This window comes from Pungitius pungitius, chromosome 10 (assembly GCF_949316345.1).
Source record: "Pungitius pungitius chromosome 10, fPunPun2.1, whole genome shotgun sequence".
NCBI classification, from domain to species: Eukaryota; Metazoa; Chordata; class Actinopteri; order Perciformes; family Gasterosteidae; genus Pungitius; species Pungitius pungitius.
This window is the reverse complement of record NC_084909.1, coordinates 5,909,081-5,935,031: the sequence shown is the minus strand read 5'-3', so window position 1 is coordinate 5,935,031 and position 25,951 is coordinate 5,909,081. Positions and strand designations below refer to the sequence as shown.

General features: G+C 45.7%; 1 protein-coding gene across 3 annotated transcripts; it reads left to right on the top strand.

Annotated features, from left to right (window-relative positions):
* Nucleotides 1–11: 11 nt before the first annotated feature.
* uggt2 (UDP-glucose glycoprotein glucosyltransferase 2) lies at nucleotides 12–25,951 on the top strand. 3 transcript variants are annotated; one of them, XM_062565017.1, is made up of 32 exons: nucleotides 12–685; nucleotides 1,414–1,496; nucleotides 1,597–1,727; nucleotides 2,455–2,567; nucleotides 2,682–2,859; nucleotides 3,594–3,690; nucleotides 3,775–3,841; nucleotides 3,978–4,078; nucleotides 4,371–4,470; nucleotides 11,010–11,070; nucleotides 11,328–11,419; nucleotides 11,600–11,750; nucleotides 12,749–12,868; nucleotides 13,180–13,265; nucleotides 13,384–13,519; nucleotides 13,764–13,895; nucleotides 14,007–14,171; nucleotides 14,643–14,766; nucleotides 14,846–14,944; nucleotides 15,583–15,677; nucleotides 16,156–16,362; nucleotides 18,796–18,927; nucleotides 19,476–19,606; nucleotides 19,860–19,955; nucleotides 20,039–20,141; nucleotides 20,748–20,827; nucleotides 21,924–22,113; nucleotides 22,207–22,365; nucleotides 22,490–22,575; nucleotides 24,463–24,547; nucleotides 24,697–24,779; nucleotides 25,094–25,951. In XM_062565017.1, the coding sequence occupies exons 1-32, from the start codon at nucleotides 564–566 to the stop codon at nucleotides 25,119–25,121; spliced, it is 3,633 nt and encodes a 1,210-aa protein (XP_062421001.1). In that variant the 5' UTR covers nucleotides 12–563; the 3' UTR covers nucleotides 25,122–25,951. The 3 variants fall into 3 exon arrangements, with proteins under 3 accessions (XP_062421001.1, XP_062421000.1, XP_062421002.1); XM_062565016.1 differs by having other exon boundaries at nucleotides 24,901–25,951; XM_062565018.1 differs by lacking the exons at nucleotides 12–685; nucleotides 1,414–1,496; nucleotides 1,597–1,727; nucleotides 2,455–2,567 and having other exon boundaries at nucleotides 2,735–2,859; nucleotides 3,565–3,690; nucleotides 24,901–25,951.

The following is a 25,951-nucleotide window of genomic DNA, read 5'->3' as shown; positions in this document are numbered from 1 at the left end:
CCCAAATACAGTCGCTTTGTATGGAAGTGGTCGGCATCACTAACGGAGTGAAGGATAAATATATATATATATATATATATATGTATATAAGTATATAACTGAGCGACACGCTGACCTGCGGTTATGTATTTCTAATGTACGTTACGTGGGTTTTTTTTTCTTTTCTTTCCCCCACATACGACCTTTGTGGACTTAATTGTGTTCAGTCGTTTTGCTTCGCGACAAGACGGTTTACTTTACGGCTCTTAAACATCTCAAGTTTGCTCCGCTGTGCCTGACCCCCCCTTTCAATCAAATAAAACGGTATCTTGAAAAGAACGGCTCGCCAACAAATGCCGTCTTACGCGGTTTTCTTACGCGTGTGACGTTAACGCTTAGCTGGCATCTTCTGCATCGGGGTTCACGGGGGTCCTCGCGTCGGGTGTAATGGTTTTTGGAGTACACATTACATCTGAGTGACCGCCGCTACGTGGCACCTACTGGCACCTCTCAAAAGCAACTGCACTTGGCGGCGTTTGGCTTTCTACTCCGCCGCAGGTTCACGTGACGTCTCGCCAGAAGCAATGAGGAACCTTATTGCGCTCTCCCTGCTGCTGAACATACACCATGTGCTGTCGACGTCCAAAGGAGTCACTGCCAGTCTATCGGCGAAGTGGAGCATGACGCCTTTCCTTCTGGAGACGAGGTACCGAAATGCCGGAGGTCGGGGGGTCATGAGTTCAAGCCCTCTTATTGCAGCCTATGCCTCTTTTGCAACATAATTCATACTGCCAGGATTACAATCCAAGATATGGAATAATTTCTTATCCAAAGATACTGTGTCTAAATTAGGAGTTGACCTATGAAATGGCAACAATTAGTTTTTTTTTTAATGGTTGAACTTCCTTCTACTTTAATCAAATTGAATTGGAACCGTCCCACAGAACACAGATAACATGACATCATAGACCTGGAAGGGCCTTGGAAAGAAATCCAGAAAATGGTTTCTTGTTGTCTAGTTGCCTGTAATTCTAGTCATTAGAAACTATTACATGTTTTAAAGTAGTTTGACGGGAACATTATTCTTAAATTGACTGATTCCATCAAAAAAAACATCGCAGTGCTGTAAACATGTGCCCCTTAATTATTAACTTCAGTACACACACACACACACACACAGTGGACTGATTTAGCAGCCAGAAGTAATTTTGTTTTTGAAACTCTCTGTGTGAACACATTTTAATATGGTTTTATAGTAACTAACGGCAGGCGTTATTTTTAGGGCTGTGTGATACTCCACAGTGAACGATGAAGCCGGGCCTGTGCAGAATTTAAATATTTAGAATGACTGTCTGGTCTGTAGCTTTAATTGGTAATTTGGGCATTCGGTGGTTACTGTAAAGATGCTGACTTAATATTTTTACTCCTATGCAGTGAGTTTATTGGTGAAGATGGGAACGAAAAATTCTGGCAGTTTGTTGACACCGTGAAAGAGCTCACTGTGTACAAGCAAGGAGGTAATCTGAACCAGAATATATCTAATTAAGTTTGACATCCCGGCACGTGTGCTTCTCTCCTCTGAAACCTCATAATGATTAACGTTGATTTCTCTCTCAGAATCCGTGCGCTCGTACTACAACTTGATCCTCAAGAAAGCCGGCCAGTTTCTTACGGATCTTCAAGTGAATCTCCTCAAATTTGCCCTGTCCCTGCGGTCGTACTCGCCAGCCGTTCAAGCATCTCAGCAGGTACGTTGTTATCACATTAGTACGACTATTTCAAAACTCTCACACTCAGCGTGGGAATATTACTCCATGCCAGAGAGACGGATTAGTTTCTTGTTAGTCTTTTAAAATAGTTCATGGCCAAAGTTGCTCTGCAGGGCTCCCTTACAGTTTGAATGTCTTTAACGGTTATTATTCTTAATCCACTGTGTTAAATACTACAAATAGATGATTTGTTTTTTCACAGCAGTATTTCCCTGTGGGTTAACGCAGAATTCAAATGTGGATGAGGTTCATTATCTTCGGTTAATCCAGTGACAAATAAGAGTTATCATTGGTAATCAAAGTTGATCGGACTGCTTTTGTAATCCGTCTCTGATGCATTTATCAACATGCACATTTCTCTTTTCTTAACATTTCACTCATCAAATGAAATATCTTAACATTTTCCCAATGGAATCGGACAAAATTTGATTCAGATATTCATGGTCAACGCAGCAGGAATATCAGTCACTTTAATCTTCTTCCGATCTTCTTCTCATTTTGTCCAAATTTCAATGTCTCTGATTCTGAGGTTTATGCCCAAGTTCACCTAGTAGTATAAAGCGATGCCCCAGTTGAGGAAGTTGACGGAATAATGGCCCCTCGCAGCTGAAACGAGGTGCTGGGCAATGCAGCAGCGTTGTTGGTGTCACGTCGTGGCCGCTGTTTTTAAAAGAGCATTCCTTCGCTCCTTCATGTTCTTTAACAGATAGCCAATGATGAGGGCCCGCCGGAGGCTTGCCCTGCCTTTGTCTCCGTCCACGGTCAACATAGCTGCAGTACCAAAGACATCAAGAAGCTCCTGAAGGCAGCCGCAGGCAGGTAACACAGAAAAGCGCTCTCCTCCCATGTGTAGAAATACTCCAACTGTTATTTTTCTCATAAACAACGATGCCCTTATTGACTCCATTTATACCATTTTCAAATTGTTTGCAGACCAAAACCATATCTATACAAGACCGAGCACACGTATCCAGGGGTCAATACAACAGATGTGCCGGTCGCGATCCTCTATGCTGAGATTGGAACCAAGAAGTTCACCTCGTTTCATAAGGTGCTGTCGGAGAAGGCTGAAGGCGGCAAACTCGTGTACGTGCTGCGTCATTTTGTAGCGGTGAGTTTCAGTTCTTCTGTAGCTTTTGTAGAAGTAATGTTCTACAGCTGAAATGTTTTTAATCAATAAGGCGGTTTGCTGTTAGACTCTGCAAAAAGTCACCAAGTATAACTTTGTTTGTCCTTCTTGGGATGTACCTGGGAAATTAGCGTTATTTCTTATACTATTTAGCCCATTTATTGGATTTGGTCATTTTGCCTATATTAGACAGTCCAGTTGAAGTGAAATATTATTCTTTTTAGTAGAATACTACAGATGCTATTCATGTAGAAAGTTGCCTTTTCCATCTAAGATGTCAGTTCGGCAGAAAGACCTCTCGTTGCGCCGGTGAAAGCACGAAGGCGATGCTTTGAGTCTCGGGGACGAGTCGCCGACCCCCGATTGCGTATCTACGTCGCGTCCCGAGGCGCTTCTCCTGGTCGTGTCAAGATAATTCTCTGGGAGTCGGCATTCAGCCCTCTTCTGTGCAGCTTAGCTGCTGTTGCTCCCCGGGGGGGGCCCCGTTTCCCTTTCACAATTACAGAACTTAAGCGTCTCCTGTGTGGCAATAATCTTCCAGACCACAACACTGGCGAACTTAGTGGAGAGATGGCGTCCGATTAATTTCCCATGGAATGGATCGGCGCTCGCTGATGATTTTTATCCCGGTGCTTTTGAAAGAAACGTGCATGTAAACAGAACTGGACGGGTTTTTTTACATTAAAGCCGTCACCCCCGCCTCCCACTGCTCGCAGGACCCGAAGCCTCGGAGGATGCTTTTGTCTGGCTACGGTGTGGAGCTGGCTATCAAAAGCACCGAATACAAAGCCGTCGACGACACCAAAGTGAAAGGTCAGTTTGTGGCTTGTCAAACATTTTTGCGTGGTGGATTTCGCTGTGTACAAGGCAACAAAACCGAAATCTTGTGCTTTTTAGAGTCGGGCGGAAAAGCTGAGGAAGACGAGGGCGAGGAGGTCCAAGGGTTTGTTTTTGGAACCTTAAAGTAAGCATCACTGCCCGCTTTTTGATTTTTCTCCTGTGATTTCCGTTTTTGCCGCTGTGCTGATTTCACGGGCGAGATGAAAATAAATCCATAATTGTATTTACATCTCATTCCTTTTCAATTTCCTCTTTTTAAGGAAATCTCACCCTGAACTCAAGCAGCAACTGGTCGAGCTTCGCAAACATCTGCTCGAGAGTACAAATGATATGGTTCCTCTCAAAGTGTGGGAGATGCAAGGTAGGGTTTTTTTATTTTTAATCTCACCGGTTTAATGGTTTTGGGGGGAATAAGAAAGATGACAGAAAACAGTATAATTACTGCAATTGTGTTGTTCTAGCGGTTGAGTTGGTGCATATTATACCATCTGTTGCTCCAGATGTTTTCATTTTAAATGGTTGTCTTTTGCCACGCAGTTGCTAAGTTCATCAGCATAAAGAATTGTCATCTAATTTCATTGCTTTGCTTTGCGTAAAGAGCATGTGTGTTCGTAGGTACAGACGCTGATGAGTTCCTTGTTTCATCTCCTCAGATCTTAGTGTCCAGGCAGCTGCCAGAATCATGTCCGTGCCAAAGTTCGATGCTCTGAAGCTCATGAGAGACCTCAGTCAGAACTTCCCGAGCGAAGCCAGGTGAGGAAATTCATCTCGAACACATTTGGTGCCATTCCGAAATCCATATTTTAAGGACCCCTTCTCTGTGTGTCTGTGAATCCCGTAATGACCATTGCTGTTGTTGAAGTGCATGTGAACTATGTGTTTTAGAAACCCATTTGTTTTAGCAATATCCATGATGTTACACTCCCTGGTGGCTCGACCTGGAGCGCAACATAAGGGCAACAGGTCAAGGCAAGTGAGGCGTTAGCCACACAAAATCCAACACACAAAACGTAACAAAAAGGTATTTATTGTTCAAAAAAAACGACACAGGGATCAACAAGGACTGTCAGTGGCACCAAAGAAAAGAACATAAACAAACCCCGCCCCCATTGACCGGTGCTTAGCACCCAAAAATACAGTGGGTGGTGCTCACTCTAGCCTAGGGTACTAACAATAGGTACACCTACGTGTATGCAATATGTAAACCCCGGAGTATCTTACCTGTCCTCATTGACCCTGTGCGCACAACCAAAACATATCACAAAACACCAGTAGGCTGTTACCAATTCAATTCCAACACAAGACAGAGCTCTTCACAACACGGGCCCAGCTCAACACAAAAAAACCTCCTCTCCACTGAAAACAAACAGACTATATAAAGGGAATGGTTGATGGGAGATCTGGAACAGGTGTGGTGATTGGATGAGGGGAACCAGGTGTGCACATCTGTGAAGTGAGAGAATGGAAACAGAAGGGGGAGACAAAAACAACACAAACCAACAACACAAAATCTGTAGACCTATCCCCATAGAGCACTGTACGTAACACTCCCCCCTATAAAGAGTCAGCCCATGGCTGACGATACATCAGATCATGGGGTTAACCAAGTTTAAACAGTCAAATCCAGAAAAAAAAAATAAAGACCAAAAACTTAGCGACCACTAACCAACAATGGTTACACCCGGGACAGAGCGTCTGCGAACACATTTTCAGTGCCCTTTTTGTGGTGGATCACCAGGTTGTAATTGGTGATAATCAAGGACCAACGCATTAGTCGTTGGTTGTGATTGTGCATGCGATGCAGAAACACCAGCGGATTGTGGTCTGTGTAAACCATCACAGGCTCCGCACTAGACCCAATATGAACCTCAAAAAATTGGAGCGCGAGCAGCAAAGCCAACGTCTCCTGTTCTATGGTCGAGTAGCGCATTTGGCTACTATTGAATTTCTTTGAAAAGAATCCCACAGGGTGGACCAAACCCTCAGAATCCATCTGAGTTAGAACTGCACCAGCACCAATAGAGCTTGCATCGACTTCAATGGAAAAAGGTTTATTGAAATCAGGAGCACTTAGTACCGGGGCATTACATAATAGCGCTTTACAGCATTCAAAAGCGATTTGACACCTATCTGACCAGACAAATTTTACCAATGGACTGATCAAGTCAGTCATCGGGGCTGCAACGGTAGAGAAGTTCCTACAGAACCCTCTGTAGTAACCAGTCATTCCGAGGAATCGGCGTAATTCCCGCCGAGTGGTGGGTACTGGAAAAGATTTGATGGCTGCGATCTTTGCCTCCAAGGGTCGCACTTGGCCTCCGCCCACCTGTTTACCCAAGTAGGTCACAGTCGCCTTTCCAAACTCACATTTTGCAAGGTTTAGTGTCAGAGATGCATCAGCTAGTCGCTGAAACACAGTTCTTAGAGTGTCCACATGAGCAGTCCACTCTGACGAGTGTATTACCACATCATCCAAATATGCAGTACAGTTAGGCACACCACTGAAAACACTACTCACCAACCTCTGGAAAGTGGCCGGAGCGTTTCTCATCCCGAAAGCCATCACGGAATATTGTGCAAAATTATCAGGAGTTGCAAAAGCACTGATGGCAGAAGCCCTTGGTGAAAGGGGAACTTGCCAATAACCTTTCAATAGATCCAACTTTGTGACATAGCGAGCAGATCCTATGGTATCCACGCAATCATCTACGCGGGGCATAGGAAATGAGTCAGGCACCGTTACATGGTTTACCTTACGATAATCTGTGCAGAATCGGACAGTGCCGTCAGGCTTTGGAACCAATAAGCACGGAGAACTCCATGGACTGGAGCTGGGTCGTGCCAAGTTATTCTCCAGTAAATAATCAACCTCTTTTTTCATCAGAGATCTGTTGTATGCATTTACTCTGTACGGGTGCTGTTTAATAGGTCTGGACTCACCTACATCGATGTCGTGCTCTAGCACCGTAGTGCGGGTAGGCACATCTCCAAACAGACAGGGGAACTCTGAGATAAGGCAGAGTAGGTCAGCTTCCTGCTCCCTGCTTAAATGACACATTAAGGATGGAAGTTTCAACAACATTTCTGAGTTTGACAACCGAGGGGTCTGTTGCTGAGCATTGCGCAAACTCAGTCCATCCTCGTCACTCTCGGCGTTAGGACTCACAGCTGACACTGCAACAGTGGCTACAAGAGGTACACTGCGAGTCTCAGGCTGGACATCGCCTCTAGTGTAATACTTTTTCAACATGTTTATATGACAAACTCTGGTTTTCCGCCTTCTATCAGGAGTCCTGACAACGTAGTCAGTATCACTCAACCTCCTGTCAATAGTATAAGGTCCAGAAAATCGAGCACTCATTGAAGTACCTGGAATAGGCAGCAACACTAAAACCAAGTCACCTGTTTGAAGAGAACGTGGAAGTGCTTTTTTATCAAACTGCCGCTTCATACCCTGCTGTGCAACAGAGAGACTTTCCTTAGCGATACTGCAAGCCTCGTGCAGTCGTTCTCTGAAGCGACTTACGTAGGTCAGCACGTTTCGCTGGGTGGGCGAACTCTCTCCTGTTAGCTGATCCTTTAACACTCTTAAAGGTCCTCTAACTGTGTGGCCAAATACCAGCTCTGCTGGACTAAAACCTAGTGACTCTTGCACTATTTCCCGAACTGCAAATAAAGCCAAGGGGACTCCATCATCCCATTCCCTACCGCTGTCCATGATATATTTGCGCAACACTGACTTAAACGTCTGATGCCATCTTTCGAGTGCCCCCTGCGACTCCGGGTGATAAGCACTCGAGATTCTGTGTGATATCGACAGTGATGTTAACACCTGCTCAAAAATACCCGAAAGGAAGTTGGTACCTTGATCGGTTTGCACGATCTTAGGGAGGCCGAAAGTAGAAAAGAACTTGATTAGGCTTCCCCGTGACCTGACATACATGGCATGTACGGCAAAACAAGGACACATCTCTCTTCAAACCTGGCCAGAAGAATTGTCGCAGCACTCGGTCATAGGTCTTCGTAATACCTAGATGACCAGACCAGAGATGTTCATGAGCCAGAGATAAAACGGACTGTCGGTACTGTGTAGGAACAACAATTTGGCTGACATAACTCCACTCGTTATCCAAATCCGCGCGAGATTTCCATCTCCGCATCAGAAGATCATTTTCCATAAAATAAGCTATTTCTTTATTTTTAGCGCTCTCTGGAGCAAGAGCCGCAGCAAAACACTTTGCTAAAGAAATGTCCTCCTTCTGAGCAGCAATTAGATTACTTCGAACCATGGGCAACCTAGTTGTCTCTTTGGTGGACCGATCACACTGAACCTTAGGCTGGACACTCGGCTCAGCAGTAGACTGAGGAAACACAGGGGAAACAGTCTGGCCATTCAACTCAGTCGCGAACAGAGTATCTGACAAAACAACTGCTTCACCCAAGCTACGTGCTTGAGCACGGGTGACCACACACACAGGGAACACTTCAGGGAAGTCCTGAGCCAACACATCAGGCTGCAAGATCTCAGGTCGTTCTAGAATTTCTAAAACTGGCATAACTTTACCACCAGCGATGTCATTCCCTAGCAGAAATGTGATGCCTCTAACGGGCAAAGACGGGCGCACCCCCACTTTAAACACTCCATTTGCTAGGTCGCAGGCTAAATGTATCTCATGGAGAGGGACAGACACAAACCCCATTTCAATGCCTTGCACAAGCACACTAGAGCCACTTAAAGTGTCATCACAAAAAGGTAACACGTCTGACAATATGAAAGACTGAGCGGCGCCCGTATCTCTAAGTATGCGCACTGGACACTGGTTCAACGAATTTGCACTGAGGGAAACCAGGCCGTCCAATATAAATGGTTCATAACAAGGTTCCAGAGTATCACCCTCCATCTCCGGGGCCAGTGACACTGGAGCCACCAACGCACGCACTAAACCAACCTCTTTTGGTCGTTTGCTTGGCTGTGACAGCTTGCGTTTTAGCATAAAACAATCATTCTTTATGTGACCTGTTTGGTGACAGTAGAAACACTCTCGTTCCTCAGTAGAGCGGAGTGGCGATGACGGACTAGACTGCATTCTAGCCGAGGCAGAAGGAGTAAAAGACCTACTCTCATATCTGAGAGTTCCAAACGTTTGTTTGTGTGATAACGCAAACTCATCAGCAAGCACCGCAGCCTGCGCTAATGTCTCCACCTTTTGCTCATTGAGATAGGTCACAATTCGATCAGACAGACTATTTTTGAATTCTTCGATGAGAACTAATTGCGACAGAGTGTCAAAACTAGTCACGTTGCTCGCCTTGCACCATCTATTAAACAGAGTCTCCTTCTCGCGGGCGAACTCAACAAATGTTTTGCTAGACAATTTTTTTAATGTTCTGAACTTTTGTCGATATGCTTCAGGCACTAGTTCGTAGGCACGAAGCACAGCAGCCTTAATTGTTTCATAACACAAACTATCTTCCAGAGATAGTGCAGCTAAAATCTCCTGTGCCTTCCCTGTCAGCTTACACTGAAGCAGTATTGACCAGACCTCTTTTGGCCATTCCAGTGAGGTAGCTACTCGCTCAAAAGCAGTAAAATAAGAGTCTACTTCCGCCTCGCGAAATTGAGGGACCAACACAATATTTCTACTCACCTCAAAACCTCTTGTAGGCGCGGAGGGATCCAGGTGTATAGACCTATTAGGGCTAGGAGATTGAGATATACTCAAAGCAGCAGCAGCAGCTTCTAGTTCTAGGCGCTTTAACTTCACCTCTTTCTCTGCTGCTATTTCTAATGCCATTCTTTCTGCCTCAATTCCTAACTCCATTTTCCGAATAGCCAACCTGTGACTATATTCTGCGTCGCGCTCTTTCTCCTGCGCCTCAAATTGTAAACGTGCTAGGCGTAACTTATGGCGGGCCTCATCGCTTACTTTAGGAGAGGAAAACGGAGAAAATCGGGGCACCGTACGAGGAGGCTTCAGATCTAACTCAGGGGCCGCATCTAAAGGAACGGGCTTATCAGCAACCAGCCCTCCATCAACTACCTCTTCCTCACAACTGTCCTCTGCGCTAGAAGACAAGGTTTGTGGAATAGCGACCTCATTAGCAGTCGCACTGCTGTCCGTAACAAGCACTTTTTTGCTTACCAACATATTTACCACCGCTTCCTTTAATTCTGCTTTTAGCAGAACTGGTGAAAATGCACATTCAAAATGTGCCGCAATGGCATACAAATCCTTTTTTGTGCAGTGATTAATCTGCTCCACAGAAGGATCATCAAGAAAATCCTGAAGATCAAACATGCTCATGTTGTCTCAAACTAACCAATACCACCAGCCTACTCAACGTGTGTACTGCACACCAACACTCATCCAACCTGTTGCTTATAAAGGATCAAATATCCTGGACGAGCCCCCATTTTATGTTACACTCCCTGGTGGCTCGACCTGGAGCGCAACATAAGGGCAACAGGTCAAGGCAAGTGAGGCGTTAGCCACACAAAATCCAACACACAAAACGTAACAAACAGGTATTTATTGTTCAAAAAAAACGACACAGGGATCAACAAGGACTGTCAGTGGCACCAAAGAAAAGAACATAAACAAACCCCGCCCCCATTGACCGGTGCTTAGCACCCAAAAATACAGTGGGTGGTGCTCACTCTAGCCTAGGGTACTAACAATAGGTACACCTACGTGTATGCAATATGTAAACCCCGGAGTATCTTACCTGTCCTCATTGACCCTGTGCGCACAACCAAAACATATCACAAAACACCAGTAGGCTGTTACCAATTCAATTCCAACACAAGACAGAGCTCTTCACAACACGGGCCCAGCTCAACACAAAAAAACCTCCTCTCCACTGAAAACAAACAGACTATATAAAGGGAATGGTTGATGGGAGATCTGGAACAGGTGTGGTGATTGGATGAGGGGAACCAGGTGTGCACATCTGTGAAGTGAGAGAATGGAAACAGAAGGGGGAGACAAAAACAACACAAACCAACAACACAAAATCTGTAGACCTATCCCCATAGAGCACTGTACGTAACACATGAAATACATGTTTGTCACGGATATCTAATCAGCTTTTTGATGTCTGCTCATTTTGTCTCCGGCAGCTTGTAAAAACACAAAATAATGCTGAGTAAGAGTTGACTGTTTATGGGGAGTTGACTGAAAACATAACACCGGGAGCCCATATGCTTTTGGAGATTAAAACTGGTGTTTTACTGCCGGCTTGGGATGCCGTTAAAGCTGATGGTGGCTGTACGTGTTTTACTGTTCCCACAGATCACTGACGAAAGTGGCCGTTACGCAGGAAATGAGAAAAGAAATTGAGGAAAACCAAAAGGTGCGACGTAATAAGCAGCCCTTCCACATGACTTTTTTCCCCCGATAACACCGTTATTTTAGACAGCCGGTTTGTAATCAGTATCGGGAATAAACAACATTTCATAACAACATAAAATGTTCTATTTTATCTGCACACACTGTATTCATTTAACCGCTTGTAGTATCCGTTTGCACACCTGTCCTTTCTTTATTTTTCTCTCGTTTTGGGGGGGGGGTTTTGGCATTCGACTAAAGAGTTTGAGCTTGATCTTTCAGCATCTCAGTGAGTCCGTTGGTGTACACCCGGGAGACGGAGAGCTCTTCATCAACGGACGGCACATCGACCTGGACGTTCACAACCCTTTCAGGTAGGCAACCCGGCAGGAGGTGCGCGGGGGGGGGGGGGGGGGGGGGAGACAAAGGGGGGTCCGCCTGCGCTTTGGCTCCGTCATCCTGCTGCAGCAAGATCAGCGTTTATTGCCCCACTCGGCTACTGGCATGCAGCTAAGTATGTCCAACACACTAACCGTTTGATCTTATATTTGTAGCATTTTAGACATCCTCAGAGCAGAGGCCAGGGTCTTAGAAGGGCTTCATAACCTAGGCATAAAAGGAGAACAACAAGGGAAGCTGCTGAGGTTACCTGTGAACGCCGTGGATGACAGATACGCCTTAGATATCAGGCATCCAGCTATAATGGTGAGTCCTGTCCAAGAGCAGTATTTTTCTGGCCCTTTTTTATCTTTTTTTTCTCCTCCTGTGTGAACTAAGTGTATTAGTCGAGCCTGCCAGGAACTTCAGGTATTAATTGGGACTCCGCCAAGACCAGCTCTCAAATGAAAACCTTTTCATTTTGGTCCCTCTAGCCATTACAATATTCTAGGTGCTAAAAAAAAATGCTGAAGGATTTCTGCCTTTCCACATTCAATCAAGAGGTCTGTCGTTTTATCTCGCACACCCCCCTCTCGTTACTGAGAACAGGCTTGTTCGATAAGTTACTGAATGCTAGAAAGACCTTGGCGTTAGTGCCAGATTGTCCTGCAATGACGGATCACTTTGCAACTATGATTATGGCCATTTATCATAAAAAGCCATTTCCAAAAGCGCACTGATTTTGGGTGCCTTCATAACAATGTACAAATGTTCACATCCGATCCAGCACATAGCCCTTGTAGGCCTGGTATTACCTGTTTATTGAAAAGAGGAAAGAGATGATCATTTTTACAGGGTGCAGTTACCGTGATGCGCGTATTGAATACCCAACATTTGGGAATGACTGTAGGTATTCTTAGTCTTCACCAGTATCACCCTTGCACGGCAGGCTTGATTCTTGCCACATCACAAGGGAATTTTGAGATCACGTGGTTGGAGATTAGTTCTTCATTTACAGATGTGCAAAGAAAAATACTGAAGGCTTCTGTCTGAAGAAAAGACGTTATCCTTCATCTACTGACATGTTTCGACAGGAGCTTGATTCATCCAATCATCTGCCGAGCATACCTGCCCTTTTCCAAGCCGTTATCAACGACTTTTTTATCAGAATAGGACAAACTATATATGGCCGCAATAAGAAATATAAAACCTCTACTAGCAAGAAATGTCCTCGAGGTGAGGTATTTCACCGCTACCTTTCCCAGGGTTGCTTCTACCTATCTTCCTTCACACAAGCCCTCCTTGTTTTGTCATGCTCTTTGCAGTGGATGAATGACATCGAGAACGACCCAGTGTACGGCAGCTGGCCAATGGGTGTACAGGAGCTCCTCCGAGCCACTTTTCCCGGAGTCATTCGGCAGATCCGACGTAATCTCTTCAACCTGGTGAGTCTCCTTGCTTCCAGAGATGCTGCAGGCTACTGGTGATAAAGGGAGCTGTGGATGCTTCTGACTCCTCTTTGCTGGTCTAGATAAAATAGGGTTTTCATCAAATCGTTGGGTGTTTGTAATGATTTCAAGGTGCTGCGGTTCTACTCACGCTCGCAGAAAAGAACACGGAGTACATTTTAATACTTAACACTTAGCTGATTATCAGACCTGTTTGGGACCATCCATCCATGATCCGAGGCAGATAATGAGCATTTCTCACTGTGTTATGCTTTAGAATTGACGATGAGGCTTTTTGTTGCTGTCAGGTGCTGTTCCTCGATCCAGTAAGGCCAGAAAGTGTTGAGCTGGTGAAACTAGCAGAGCTTTTCTACAAGCACAAGATCCCCCTGAGGTTGGTGCTCATATGAAGGAGTTTATATGCTCCTCTTTTGACATTTAGGATCCTAACCAGGTAGTGATTGTCATCTCAGCTACAAATTGACTCCTTGTTTTTGCCCTCCCTTCTATAGAATTGGCTTTGTGTTTGTTGTCAACACCGAAGATGAGATTGATGGCTTCTCAGAGGCGGGGGTTGGATTTTTCAGGGTGCTGAATTACATTGCAGACGAGTATGATTTATCCCAGGCTCTGATGTCCATGGTCTCAGTGAGTATATTGCATTCATAAATCTCTGTTGTTTTAGAAAGCACTTCTTTAAGAATAACTAAAGCACACTCCTCGCCAGCTCATATCTGTCCACGCCTCATACGTCAGTTCTTTTATTGTGCCTTGTGTTCTCGTGGTTTGAGACAATCTCTGAAATAGATGAATCAGTGGGATTTTTTCAAATAGAGTTAGGAATTTATTGACAGCCGTGGAGATCCGGTCTGATACGACCACTCTCTTGCAGATGTACAACAAAGTAGAGGCAGGGGAGATGCTGTCTGTTGATGCAATCTCTGCTCACCTCAAGAGAAAATTCCCTAAAGCCAACGCTGCAAGGATCCTCGGTGTAGATTCTGAGTATGATGACAAGAGGAAGGTAAGAAGAACCGAACATCTGTCACTTGTTTCTACCTCTTTATCGGAAATTCAAATAGTTACTTATTAAATATAATTATCCAAGAATCCAACCATGCTTTGCACGTTGCAGGACGGGGCCGTCTTCTACCAAAAGAGCGGCCTGGGCTCCCTACCGCTGGCTTTATTCAACGGAGTGCCCCTGAGCCCCGATGAGATGGACCCAGAGGAGCTGGAAACCATCATCCTGCAGCGCATTATGGACACGACCACCAGCTTCCAGAGGGCCGTCTTCACGGTGCGCGCTTCACTTTCAGCCTGCCAAATCTACACCTTTTTTATTGCCAGGAGGAGAAACTCTAGATTAATATGTTTTTAGATATACACATCTGTGCATGAATTGAAGTAATGAAACTCTAGATAATTCTAACCAACTGCAGTACACCCATGCTTATAGTATTCATACAAGGAATAATTCACATGCTAGCCTGAGGTTATTACAAGCAGAGAATATGCTTCAAACTGAGCTAATACCGAGTGTTTAATATAATCTTGTAAATCATTAAAATGAATTAATAGCCAACATTACTTGGTTGGATTACAGTCTTAAAATTAATGTTGTGTGATTATTCCTCCCTGTTCCTACACATTCTTGAATTTGGAGACGCTCAAACTTCTCCATTGAGCTGTTCTGAATTTGGGCAGAAACGACATTCACGTTTCTTTATGGATTGATGTTCCCTGAACTGTTTTTATCCGGCGCTGACAGGGTCAGTTGACTGAAGGCTCCAGTGTGGTGGACTATCTCATGGAGCAGGCCAACGTGGTTCCCAGGATGAACCCTCTTATCTTGAGCACTGACAGGAAGTACCTCGACTTCACTGCCAAACCAGGTGAGCCGTGGCGCTCGTCTTGCATTCGCCGCCTGCATTCCGCACTCCCGATTTCAACTTTTCTTTTCCTGCTTTGCAGTTGTAGATGATTGGGAGGACACAACCATGTTCTCCTTCTATGACTCCAGGGACAAAACCGCTGTGATGGCCAAGAGGATGAAGTACTTTACAAATGCCGGTGAGCTCAGTGAGAAGACTATCTAAATCACTTAGTCGAGCATCTGCGTTTTGTCACGTAAGCTGGAAGCAGCGTGAGGCGTTCACTTGTTGAAAGTCTGTCAGATGAGTGCTGTCCAAGCAAAATCAATCCCACACTGCTTTACTTATCCATGAAAGTGTGAAATTGACCTTAGTTAAAGCAGACAGGCTGCGCCTCCAGCGAGATAATTGCCATTTCTGCTGACTGGCTATCGGCCAAATGTGTAAACGGTGGTCAGAGCTGCGTTTGGGTGCTCGGGCCCGGAGTGCCGCTGTCTCTCTGAGGCAGAGGAGGCTGGACTAGTTGACTGACTGACTGAATGAATGGGCTGTGGTGGCGGGAGGGGGGGACACGTGGCCCAATTCTCGACTCGTGTACTGCGCTCCGCGGCAGATGCCTCGGCCTCTCCTCGCGTCTTCCACACAAACTAAACAGCCGCTACGCCTCATTTTGTTCTTCTGAATTCTCATCACGATGAGGCAGAAAACTACTCAGAAATACATTTGCCCTCCACTGGTACTTCTTATTAACAGTTTATTGCACACCGCTGGGCAGACTCACTGGCCCTTAATGTGACCTGTATGTAGAGCTGAGAGTACATTGCTCTTGTGCCTTAGATGAGGATGGGATGAGTGCCGTGACCATGTGGATAGTCGGAGATTTTGACAAGGTCTCCGGGAGAAAACTGTTGCTCGGTGCACTGAAACGCGTGGTGAGTATTGTTTACGCAGTCCTACTTTTTTAAAGGGAGGAAATGCTGCTTCAATTTAGCTTTTGAAGCTTTTCACGTTTGCCCGCCTTAGACACCAAATGTAAATGAAAATGTCCCATCAGAGGGGAATAGATGAACTACATTGAGACACTGTTTCTCTGATTGGGACAGGCCAATTGATTCGTTAAATGAATTCTCTGCATCATGCCCTTTGCAAAAGCATCACCACAGATTACATAACAACAAATAACCCGGTTAACACACTACTGATGAATTATGTGTGATATAGCAGACAGGCCTTTTTTTCTGTTTTACTGGTAGAGTGAGCAGAAAAGGAAATGCCTTTTCTGTTACTTTAATCAACACTCCCATCTCTCTCATCGCCATCTGTGAGTGACACCTGTGGGCTGTGGAAATATGGGACCGTGTGAATTATGTTAATGTGTGTGTGTGTGTGTGTGTGTGTGTGTGTGAGCAGAAGGTCAGCCCTGGAGTGCGTGTTGGGGTGATCAATAACCCCAGCGGAAAGCCAAGCAGAGATAACAGCGCGCTGTATCGGGCGATCTGGGCCTCGCTCCTCACCCAGAAGAACAAGGCTGCAGCAGAGTTTGTGCAGAAACTCCTGAGAGAGGAAAGTAGTCTGCTTCTCCAAAAGGGGACCAAGATGAAGGAGCTTCTGACGCAGGTAAAGGAGCGATTAAAGAAGTGTTTCTCTTTCTTCGACACATAGTGATTTGCTTGATAAGTTAGGATATGAGACTAGTTGATACCCAGTTGCATTATTGCATTATGACATAGGCGTATCTTCATGGCTGCATATGGTCACAGGCGGGGCATTCAGCCTCAATACTTTAATGCTAAACATAATGTGTTAGTAGTGTTTGAGTATCAAAAAGAGTTGTTTCATTTAGGACTAAATGTCTAACTTAATAATAAAATAAGTGTGTGAAATTGACATATCATATTGATATGATATATTGACATATATCGTATCAATGTTAATATTGTTTGAATACATTCTCAAAGCACCAATAATTATCACTATTAAAATCTCACACTGGTATCATGATGATATATATTTTTATATATATATAGTAAGATATTTGGTAAGCAACAAGTCCAACCCTTGAAGCATGGCCGTCACACCTACAATAACGCCAGTAACAATTACAATTAATTGACCTTTTTTTTAAATGCCTTTGATATCTACCACCACGTTTCATGCATGCGTTGACACATCTCAGCGAAGCCTCTTTCTTCATGCCAGCAGTGGAGGCTGATTAGAAAATTACAATGTGTTATGTGCTTTGTTAAACACATGAATGCTTTTGATTGGAGGTGGTGAATGAATCTCGAATATTGGTTTATTGTGATATTTTCTGTTGGTGGGCCATCATCTTTGTGTAATCTTAGGTTACAATATCAATATATATTGTGAAGATATAGTTTATAACCTGTAATCTAGGGATAAATTATTTAAACTGATGCAAGTATCTGTTTCAGCCTGAATCTGTGTGGTACAGTACCTGAGGTACTTCATCACCCTGCTGCTAAAACCTATAAATCCAATATGGCCATAACACTGCCTTCCATGCAAAGGGATCGCTACCTCAATGTATAATTTTGTCTTATATAGGGTAATTTCATTCAATCCTAAATTGTATTTCTTACTTTCAACACAAAAACCTTTTTTGTGGGGGTTATTATTTAAATATGTATATGTATTTTTACATAAATACAGCGAACAGTGTATACGGGAAATTCTCTGCTAAACGAGAGGAAAGGTATTCAACACTGATGTAATTGATGACACAACAAAACAAGGTTGAGCATCACTACTTCTGAGAAGATCCGTCCGCTACTGCTCTCTTGATTCAAGTGCAGAGTCGAGGAAAACGGTGATTGATGAGCCCCTCTTCTTGTTCCCTTCCCGCAACACCAACAAACAGAATAAATTTAGAGCGCGCGTGATGCTCCACACCCTGTGGATGCCGAGGCAAGTGGCCGACTCACTGTCAGTTCCACTTGATCCGTCACAGAGGCCAGCACCAGGCGGGCTACACACGTCGCATCTTTTAAATTCAAAGAGCCGGTGGGTGCGTGGTCTCCGGGACCCTATATATATATATAATATATAATATAATATAATATATATATAAATAAAATTGTCCAGCTCCTTGCTCACCGGTTTTGCGAGCCACATGCGTTCAGCCGAGCCTGACTCCATCACTCTGCTTCTGTAAGCAGTCCACGGCCGGTAGCCTCTGGACCTGCAGTAAACCCCCCCCCCCCCTCTCCCCTCCCCCTCCCCACTCAGCATCACACACACACACACACACAGGAAAAACAAATTCTCCAGTGCCTATCGTGGAATTAGCTGACGGGAGAGCTCCCATCCCCTCCGTCAGAGGGGGGGGGGAGAGTCACACTGAACCGTTTACATTTGGGACGGACAAGCCATAAAAAATAAAAAAAAAACAGTCCTTCAATTATACCAGCCTTCAACGACGGTGAGAGAATGGGCTGGAAATAGCGACGGGAAGATGAGCAGGAGGCAGCCGTGTGAGCCGAGAGCCCGAGTCGAGGGACATGAGTTTATTATTGGCTGCCACACAGACCTGCTGACTGGATCGTGCTGACATTATTGCTATTTCACCTGTTCTCCTGAGGAGAGGTGTTGAAGAAACTAATAACCCGACCGCACAAACTCTCCACACACTCCACGCACTCCACGCACAAGATTTGTCATGGACTAAAATAGTCAAGGCTTAATTAAGAGTTTGGTGTATTAATTACAAATTGATTAATCTCGTTCTCGCTGGTGCATTTTCGGCTCTGGCTGTGATATTTGCCGTTTCAAAACTTCAGCGATTGCGTTGATGCGGGGCATCAATGATGTTGCGGTTAATTTGTTTTTTTGCCGCACATGCATCATTCCTTACACCAATGCATCACTCCGATTCACTTTTGGACAGGCCTGTTTTAAGGGTTCATGAGCTACTCTGCCGGGTCTCGCTGTTCAGCACAAATTCAAACGTGAGCCAGCGATGCAATCCATTGATCCCACATCCAGTAAAAAGTGTTTTTTTTGTTGTTGGTTTTTTTTAATCCGCTGCAGGGCATGGACAGAGATGCCTTCGAGAAAAAGTTCAACACCCTGGAAGTGGACTTTATCCGCAGTCAGCAGCTGTTTTGTCGAGATGTCCTGAAACTGAGCCCCGGGCAGCAGGCAGTGATCAGCAACGGCAGGGTAAGCGGCCTTCGGCGTTCTTTCAGAATATCGATCCTGAGACGTCTCTGTAATAATAACTTGCCTCGTAGCTCCTCTGAGCCGCTGCACTACGGGAGATTTGACCCTCTTATGTTTACGGGGAGCTCCCTTTTTTTCTTTTTTTTTGGTGCCGCCAAATCGTCACGAAGGTTGTTTATAGGTGGCAGGTGGCAGATGTGTGTGTGTGTGTGTGTGGGGGGGGGGTCTGTATGCATGCACAGAGCTGATGACTGATATCTCAGCAGCAGGGATGCTGACAGCCCCGGATGAAGAGGGCAGCCTCTGAGATGGCAGTAACAGTTAATATCATTTTACATCCCACTGCTGCAGTGGCAGGCGTCCAGAAATAGAATGGAGGAAAGAACAAAGGCCCCGTGACAGAAAAGCATGACTTAAAGTGAATGAAACGCCCTTGTTACAATCACACAGGCGTCTGCACTCCCTTGGCAAGAAGTAAACGATGTAATACCGGCCCAGATTAGAGTCGGAGGAGCCGTGTTCCGACTGCATTATTGTCTTCGTTCCAGGTACTCGGCCCGTTTGAAGAGCAGGAAGAATTCACCGCGGAGGATTTCCAGCTGCTGGAGAAGATTACGCTGAGCGCTTCTGCAGAGAAAGTCAAAGCTAAAGTTAAACTGATGGGCATGAAAGCAAAGCAGTACGTTTGTATTTTCCTGCATCCTCCTTCTTATTAGTCATCACCGGTGAAATGATAATAACAGTAGCCGCTCTAATGTGCAATACCTGACACTTTGACACTTTCCTCTTGTGTTTAAAAGCAATCATCCGCCACATCAGCTTTAATTGATTTATGAGGCTAACTTCGTAAGGCTCCTCTGTTCGACGCCTCTTCTCATACGCAGCCCTTTAATATATGATGCCGACCTCTTCCCCCCCCCCCCCCCCTTTAGCGCCAGTGACTTGGTGATGAAGGTCGACGCCCTCCTCACCGCAGCCCCCCAGGGAGAGGTCAGGAGGGATGTCCACTTTGTCCAAGACAGCCACAGGTGGGCAACGCTCTGTCCTCCTTTTTCATAATAGAAAAGGGTCCCGCCGTCCTCACCGGGGGCCTCGTTGTTCTCCTCCCCAGTGTGCTCCGCCTCTCCCCGCGGGAGAACGAGGTCTTCTATGACGTGGTGGCCATCGTTGACCCCCTGACGAGGGAGGCGCAGAAGATGTCCCCTCTGCTGATCGTAAGCTGCGTTCGTTCCCCGGCGGCCGCTGACGCAACAGGGACGCTTTGAAAGCCCTCTCCCTGAAAGGGAAGAGGAGCAGAGGCTTGCCAGCGTGCCACAACACTCGGATAGAAATCCTCACATAAGCACATAAGCATTTCTTTAGTATCATCCTGAGCTTAAACAAGTGTGCGTATTCGTCGCAAGTTATTTAGAATCACCTTACTGAATCCCACTAGCTCTCTAGGGGAATATCTAAATATGACTCACCGGGCCTTTTGCAGACAGCCAGTGAGACAGTGGCTGCAGCTCCCAGTGTACACTCTTCAGTAATGTTGTGTAGTGTTGTGCGGTAGAAGTCGTGAGGACAGCAGTTGTCCGGCTAATTGTTTTTTGGCCACTGTTTGCGTCACGAGTGATATGTCAATAAATCAAATTACGTTGCTACTCAAAGGGCTTTTTAAAACGAGAGCGCCTTTTCGCGCGTGTCTCAGAGTCTCGGTGGGACGAGAGTTACTGAGCTTCCTCCGGCCCCTTTTTTTTTTGTTCCGGCGGGCTGTGACCCTGTCGGGGGCTCTGCTCCTGCTATGTGTAACTGGGTCTCTCCCTCTGTGACTCCTGCAGGTGCTCAGTCAAGTGGTCAACGTGAGACTGCAGGTGTTCATGAATTGCCGGGCCAAGTTGTCCGAGATGCCCCTCAAGAGGTAGGCGCCCGCCGTAATTGCGTTTTCCTGCTTTGTTTTGTGTGGCCTCGGGCCGCTGCAGGCTTGGCATCTCTGCAGTGCTCCTTCCCTTTTGTAAGAATATGCTGCGCAGATGTAATCTGCTTAATAACACCACCTTATTGCTTGGGGCCTCCCCCGGCATCTCTAGGTAAATCGCTTACTGCTCGCGCTGTTGTGGTTGAAGACGTGTAAAGAAATAAATAAAAGATGAATAACAGCAAATTACAGGGTTTAAATTGACCATTAACGGTCTGATGTTAGTCATGTAATTTGTAGTGTTTTTTCAAATTTGATTTCTTCTACAAACTGTACTTAGCTTCTCCCTAAAGCATCTGTGAGGGAATTTTGCAACTTTATTGACCCTAATCTGCATGTGTGGTCATGTGACCTAAGTTAAGTGAATTAAAAAAAACGAATGTCTAAGGATTATATAAACAAGGCGAATTCACATGTGGTCTTAAATATCTTCATTTGAGTATATATTATTATTATTTCCTTCTTTACAGTCCTCGTACAAAGGTTATAAAGTTGTCCATGAATATGAAATATGTGTTGACAGATTATCAACATCCCTCTTTATGGTTAATGGCCTTTTTGTCCTCTTTTACACCTCCAGTGCACGAACGTATCCGCGTGTTCCACTGGTTTCATGCTTTGTGCTTCATTTGATTTGTACGCCCCGTTATGACTCCTCAGTGTCAACAGGCGCACTTAAGAAAAACAATTAGTTTTGTGACAGCTTTGAGTAAAAAAACAAAACAAAGAAGGGGGACCTTTCAGGTGCAAACACCAGCACACACATTTCTGTTGTCCAAGCATTAATAGTATTGCATTCTTTACTTTGAGGAGGTTGTATATTCCCAGCTGCCCTTCTCCCTGGTCCCTGAGAGCAGACCATTTCGCCACATGTCATCATTTCATTGCTCGTTTGTTGGATAGAATTGTTGACTGCAGTGGCAAAAAGTCCTGCAGGACGTCCGCCCGTCTCAGGCCTCCAAATGGCCTCGGCCACCGCATTAATGTGCTGTTATATGGAAGGCAGGCACACACCTTGTGATTCTCTTTGCTTTCCCAGCTTCTACCGCTTCGTATTGGAGCCCGACGTGAGTTTCTTGGCCAACGACACGGTGTCCCCTGGACCCGTCGCCCGCTTCCTGGAGCTCCCAGAATCCCCTCTTCTCACCCTCATCATGATCACACCGGAGAGCTGGATGGTGCAGGCCGTCCGCAGCCCCCACGACCTGGATAACATCCACCTCCAGGAGGTACCTCGCTTCTTAGCCACGTTCCCTGCATCCCCCCCCCCACCCCCCACCTCTTGTCCCGTCTCCTCGGTAACCCGCGGGTTTTGCCTCCAGGTGAGCGGCACGGTGGCTGCCGAGTACGAGCTGGAGCACCTTCTGCTGGAGGGCCACTGCTTTGACCTGTCCACAGGCCAGCCGCCCCGAGGGCTGCAGTTCACACTGGGCATGAGTCGGGAGCCGCTCATGTACGACACCATCGTCATGGCCAACCTGGTCAGTAGCCTTATCGAGAGTCGTCAATGACATTCGATTCGAGTACGTTTTAGAACAGAATCTGCCTGGGGCGAAGGCCGTGTGTATTAAATGCTCAGACTCCTGCCGTCTCGAACCACAACAGGGATATTTCCAGCTGAAAGCCAATCCCGGCGCTTGGATCCTAAAGTTACGTAAAGGGAGATCGGAGGATATCTACCAGGTTCTCTCGTGAGTATTCCCCGCTGTTTTTTTTTCTTTTTTTCTTTTTTTTTGTACGTTTCCCGACTCACTCCTTGTTGCCGTCAATGTCAATCGAGAAAGAAACCCGAGGTAATGATTCTGATTAGGCGGCTCAGCGTGAAGGTTGTTCTCAGCTACCTTTCGCGTTTCTCACCGGTAGCTGTGAAGCCCATCGCTATGGCAACCACAGCGAGCCGCCGACACCGTAGCAGTTCAAGGTTTTGACGAGCAGAGGGAGTTCTGCTCGCTTACAGAGGGGAGAAAGACGATGTGGGAGGAGAGGGATGCTCTTAAAGAGAAGACGGAGTGGAGCGATGATTCAGCTGGTCATCCTCCCAACGCCGTCCAACCCAGACAGCAGAGTATCAGCGGCAGAACGTGTTTTTTCCCTCTGGACGGCGTAGGTGTCAAAGGCTCCTTGTGCTCGGCCGAGTGCGTCGGCGGTTGTCTAATTTCCCCCGGACAAAAAGTGGAACGGCATTGTGCTTTGACGCGTTTTCACACAAAACATAATTTCCCTCGCCTTCTGTTAATTCCACACTTAAACTTTAACCGGAATGTTCCGCCGAGCGTCCTGACTTTGCTCTCGAACAAATCAAATTCTTACTCCTCCAAAGGAACTCCAACCTCGTTGACTCATTTCTGCTTAACATAACAAAGACATAACGCCCCCTTTCTGTCTAATGGCATGTGTGTCCGTCACATTACTTGTCCCTACAATCACAGATATTTCCTTCTCCGGTATCCCCCCACATTAGATTTAGGACACATACAGCCCTCGGCTCCTCTGGAATCATATCAGACGACTAAGATTTATTCCCCAATCCTCCAGGTGAAGCTAAGAGGTGATGTCATTTTTCACCTTGGCAGTGTCATTATTCCTGTGGTTAGCGGCACTCTGCTCCGGCGAGGTGGCCGATCAGAGTGTGGCGGGGAGTGCCCGTGCTCTGCGGTCCCGGTCCCTGCGTTTCCCGCTTCCCCCTCGCTGCCACCGACAGGGATGGACGAGATGGCCAGCTCTCTTCTTCTCGGTGCACGCATTAATCTCTGGTGCTTTCTATTACAAGCGCCTAAGGGCTTAGTTGCATCAGGGACAGCAGAAGGGGCGGGGGGGGGGGGGGACAAAACACAAGCAGCACTGTGGGCCCAATGAGGAGGGAGCATTTATCATAGTGATACGGGTCGTTTTTTTTTTTCCTTCAGTAAGCACCGGGGTCGTAATGGCTCGCTGTGCATTTACAGGCTATTGCTCATCTCTTTCCTGAAGACGGCCTCCGGGGGTTTCACCGGGAGACCCAGCAGACCCTGGCGTCCCGAAGACGTTTTCCTCTGCGCTGTTGTCGAGGCTGAAACACGTGAATCAAGCCCAGTCACTTGCGCGCACACACACACGGAGTGCTTTCGCTCAAGTACTCCGTTGCATCGGAAAAAACGAGAGTCGATCTGTGAGTGCTTATTTAATAACGTGCAGGCGTTCCAGTTCGTGCTGATAGAGGCATGTGCAGTGATGAGGTACGCGGTCCGCTCTGTCACGCTGAAAGATCGACAAACGACAAACTTGCCTTCAAATATCAGCATCTTTGCTTTTGGATGCTTACCATGTTTTAAGATATGTTTAACATCACCTGTACATATGAAAATCATGTCGACAATAATTGGTGATTGCAAAAGAGGATTCCTTTTTTCTTAAGATTCAGCTAGACTTTAAATCCTGTAGGTGGGTGAAAAAGCTGGTGGACCTTTGATGTGTAGATTCTTAAAAAAGTCACCACTATCACCACTTGGTCATATTGATTTCATTCTCCAGTTAGTTGATAAGTTTCAGCCACATTTCACAATCGTTTATTTTGACACTCTGACTCCACCTGTTCGTAGGCACGATGGAGCCGATTCCCCCGCGGACGCTGGTGATGTCGTCGTTGTCCTCAACAGTTTCCACAGTAAAATCATCAAAGTCAGGGTGAGTTGTTTTTTTTTTTTTTTTTTTTTTTTTTGGGAGGATGTTGGATGTTGGTTCAGCAGGTAACAAATTGAGGATGAATTTACAAAGTTTGTCACGAGATAAATGTCAAAACCACCGTTTTGTGTCTGCTTTTCCTTTCTGTGTAGGTGCAGAAAAAGGCCGAGAAGATCAATGAGGATCTGTTAAGTGAAAATAGTGAAAGTAAAGGCATATGGGAGTCGATCGCAAGGTAAGAAAACGATAAAAAAAATCAATAAAAAAAAAAAATCCAGCTGAAATGTGACCTCAGAGCGTTTAAAAGCCACCCGAGCGCTCTGTTTGTGTTCATCAATTCCACGTTGTGGTTTCAGGAGATCTTATTCCAGCCCTCGATCCAGGCTGCATTATTATGCTGTAAGAGCTAGTCTTGCAAAAAATATGTGCTTCTGTAGGTATGTGCGTGTGTGCGTGCGTGCGTGCGTTTGTGCGCCTGCATCTGTGTGTTTCCCGAACCCTCCCTAACCGCGTGATCCTGTCTCCTCACTTACTGCTCGCTGTGTCAAGTGTTTGGAGCACTTTTGAGGAAAGGTAGGGAGCGGCGCCGCAACCCACACATTCATTGGCATGCAGCGGCTTTGGATGCTAATAACAGTTTAATGAGATCATGGTAATAACGTAGTGGCTTGGTTTAAATGTCATGTCCCATTTCCGTGTGCTTCCTTTTTTGGCATTTGTTCATTTTCATTTTTGTGGTCATACATATACTGATTTTTTTTTTTTTTTGTCAGATTTGATCCAATTTGTCCATCAACATAATTTGCATTAATACCACGGCTGGTGAGAGCGACCTTTAGTCTCTGCCACGACCCATGAAAAACACAGAGCTGAAAGGGCGTGGATGGATTAATGGATGCATTGATTGAATGTGCTCTCGAACTTTATTGTGGTGCGATTGCATCATCAGCGCCTTTTCAAAAACAAGAGTACATGACTCCCAAGACCCAGAAGCCACTGCAACCATTCACTGGTGCCTAAATCTTCCCCCTAAAAAGATGTGACTTAAAAACCTCATTCAGCCCGAGTAGCAAATGACACAATGTTTGTAGGAGTTTTCTTTTAACATTCTATTTTTAAACCCAATAGTGGGCGGTTTGTAAAAGCAGAGCAGGCTTTGTGTGGACACTGATTGGTGATCTGGTTTCTTGTTGTGCTCATTACTCTGTAACCTTTTGGAGGGGTTTGCTGTAACGGCCCCGTATTGATCCACACATTCCTGCACTAAGGGAGTCTGAGTGACGCAGTTGTCAGAAATTCTCTCGTCTTTTAAAGAGATTTTCCATCTCTGGAGACTAATAATGAGTGAAAATAGATCCTTCCTGCTACTCGTTTGTCTTTGTTGTCTTTTTTTTTTTCTTCTCAATT

Coding starts and splice junctions, on each gene's coding strand:
- uggt2 (XM_062565016.1), top strand. CDS start 564: ATGAGGAACCTTATTGCGCTCTCCCTGCTGCTGAACATACACCATGTG. Junction 2,568..2,681: donor CTGAAGGCAGCCGCAGGCAG/GTAACACAGAAA, acceptor AATTGTTTGCAG/ACCAAAACCATATCTATACA. Junction 3,691..3,774: donor CGACGACACCAAAGTGAAAG/GTCAGTTTGTGG, acceptor TGTGCTTTTTAG/AGTCGGGCGGAAAAGCTGAG.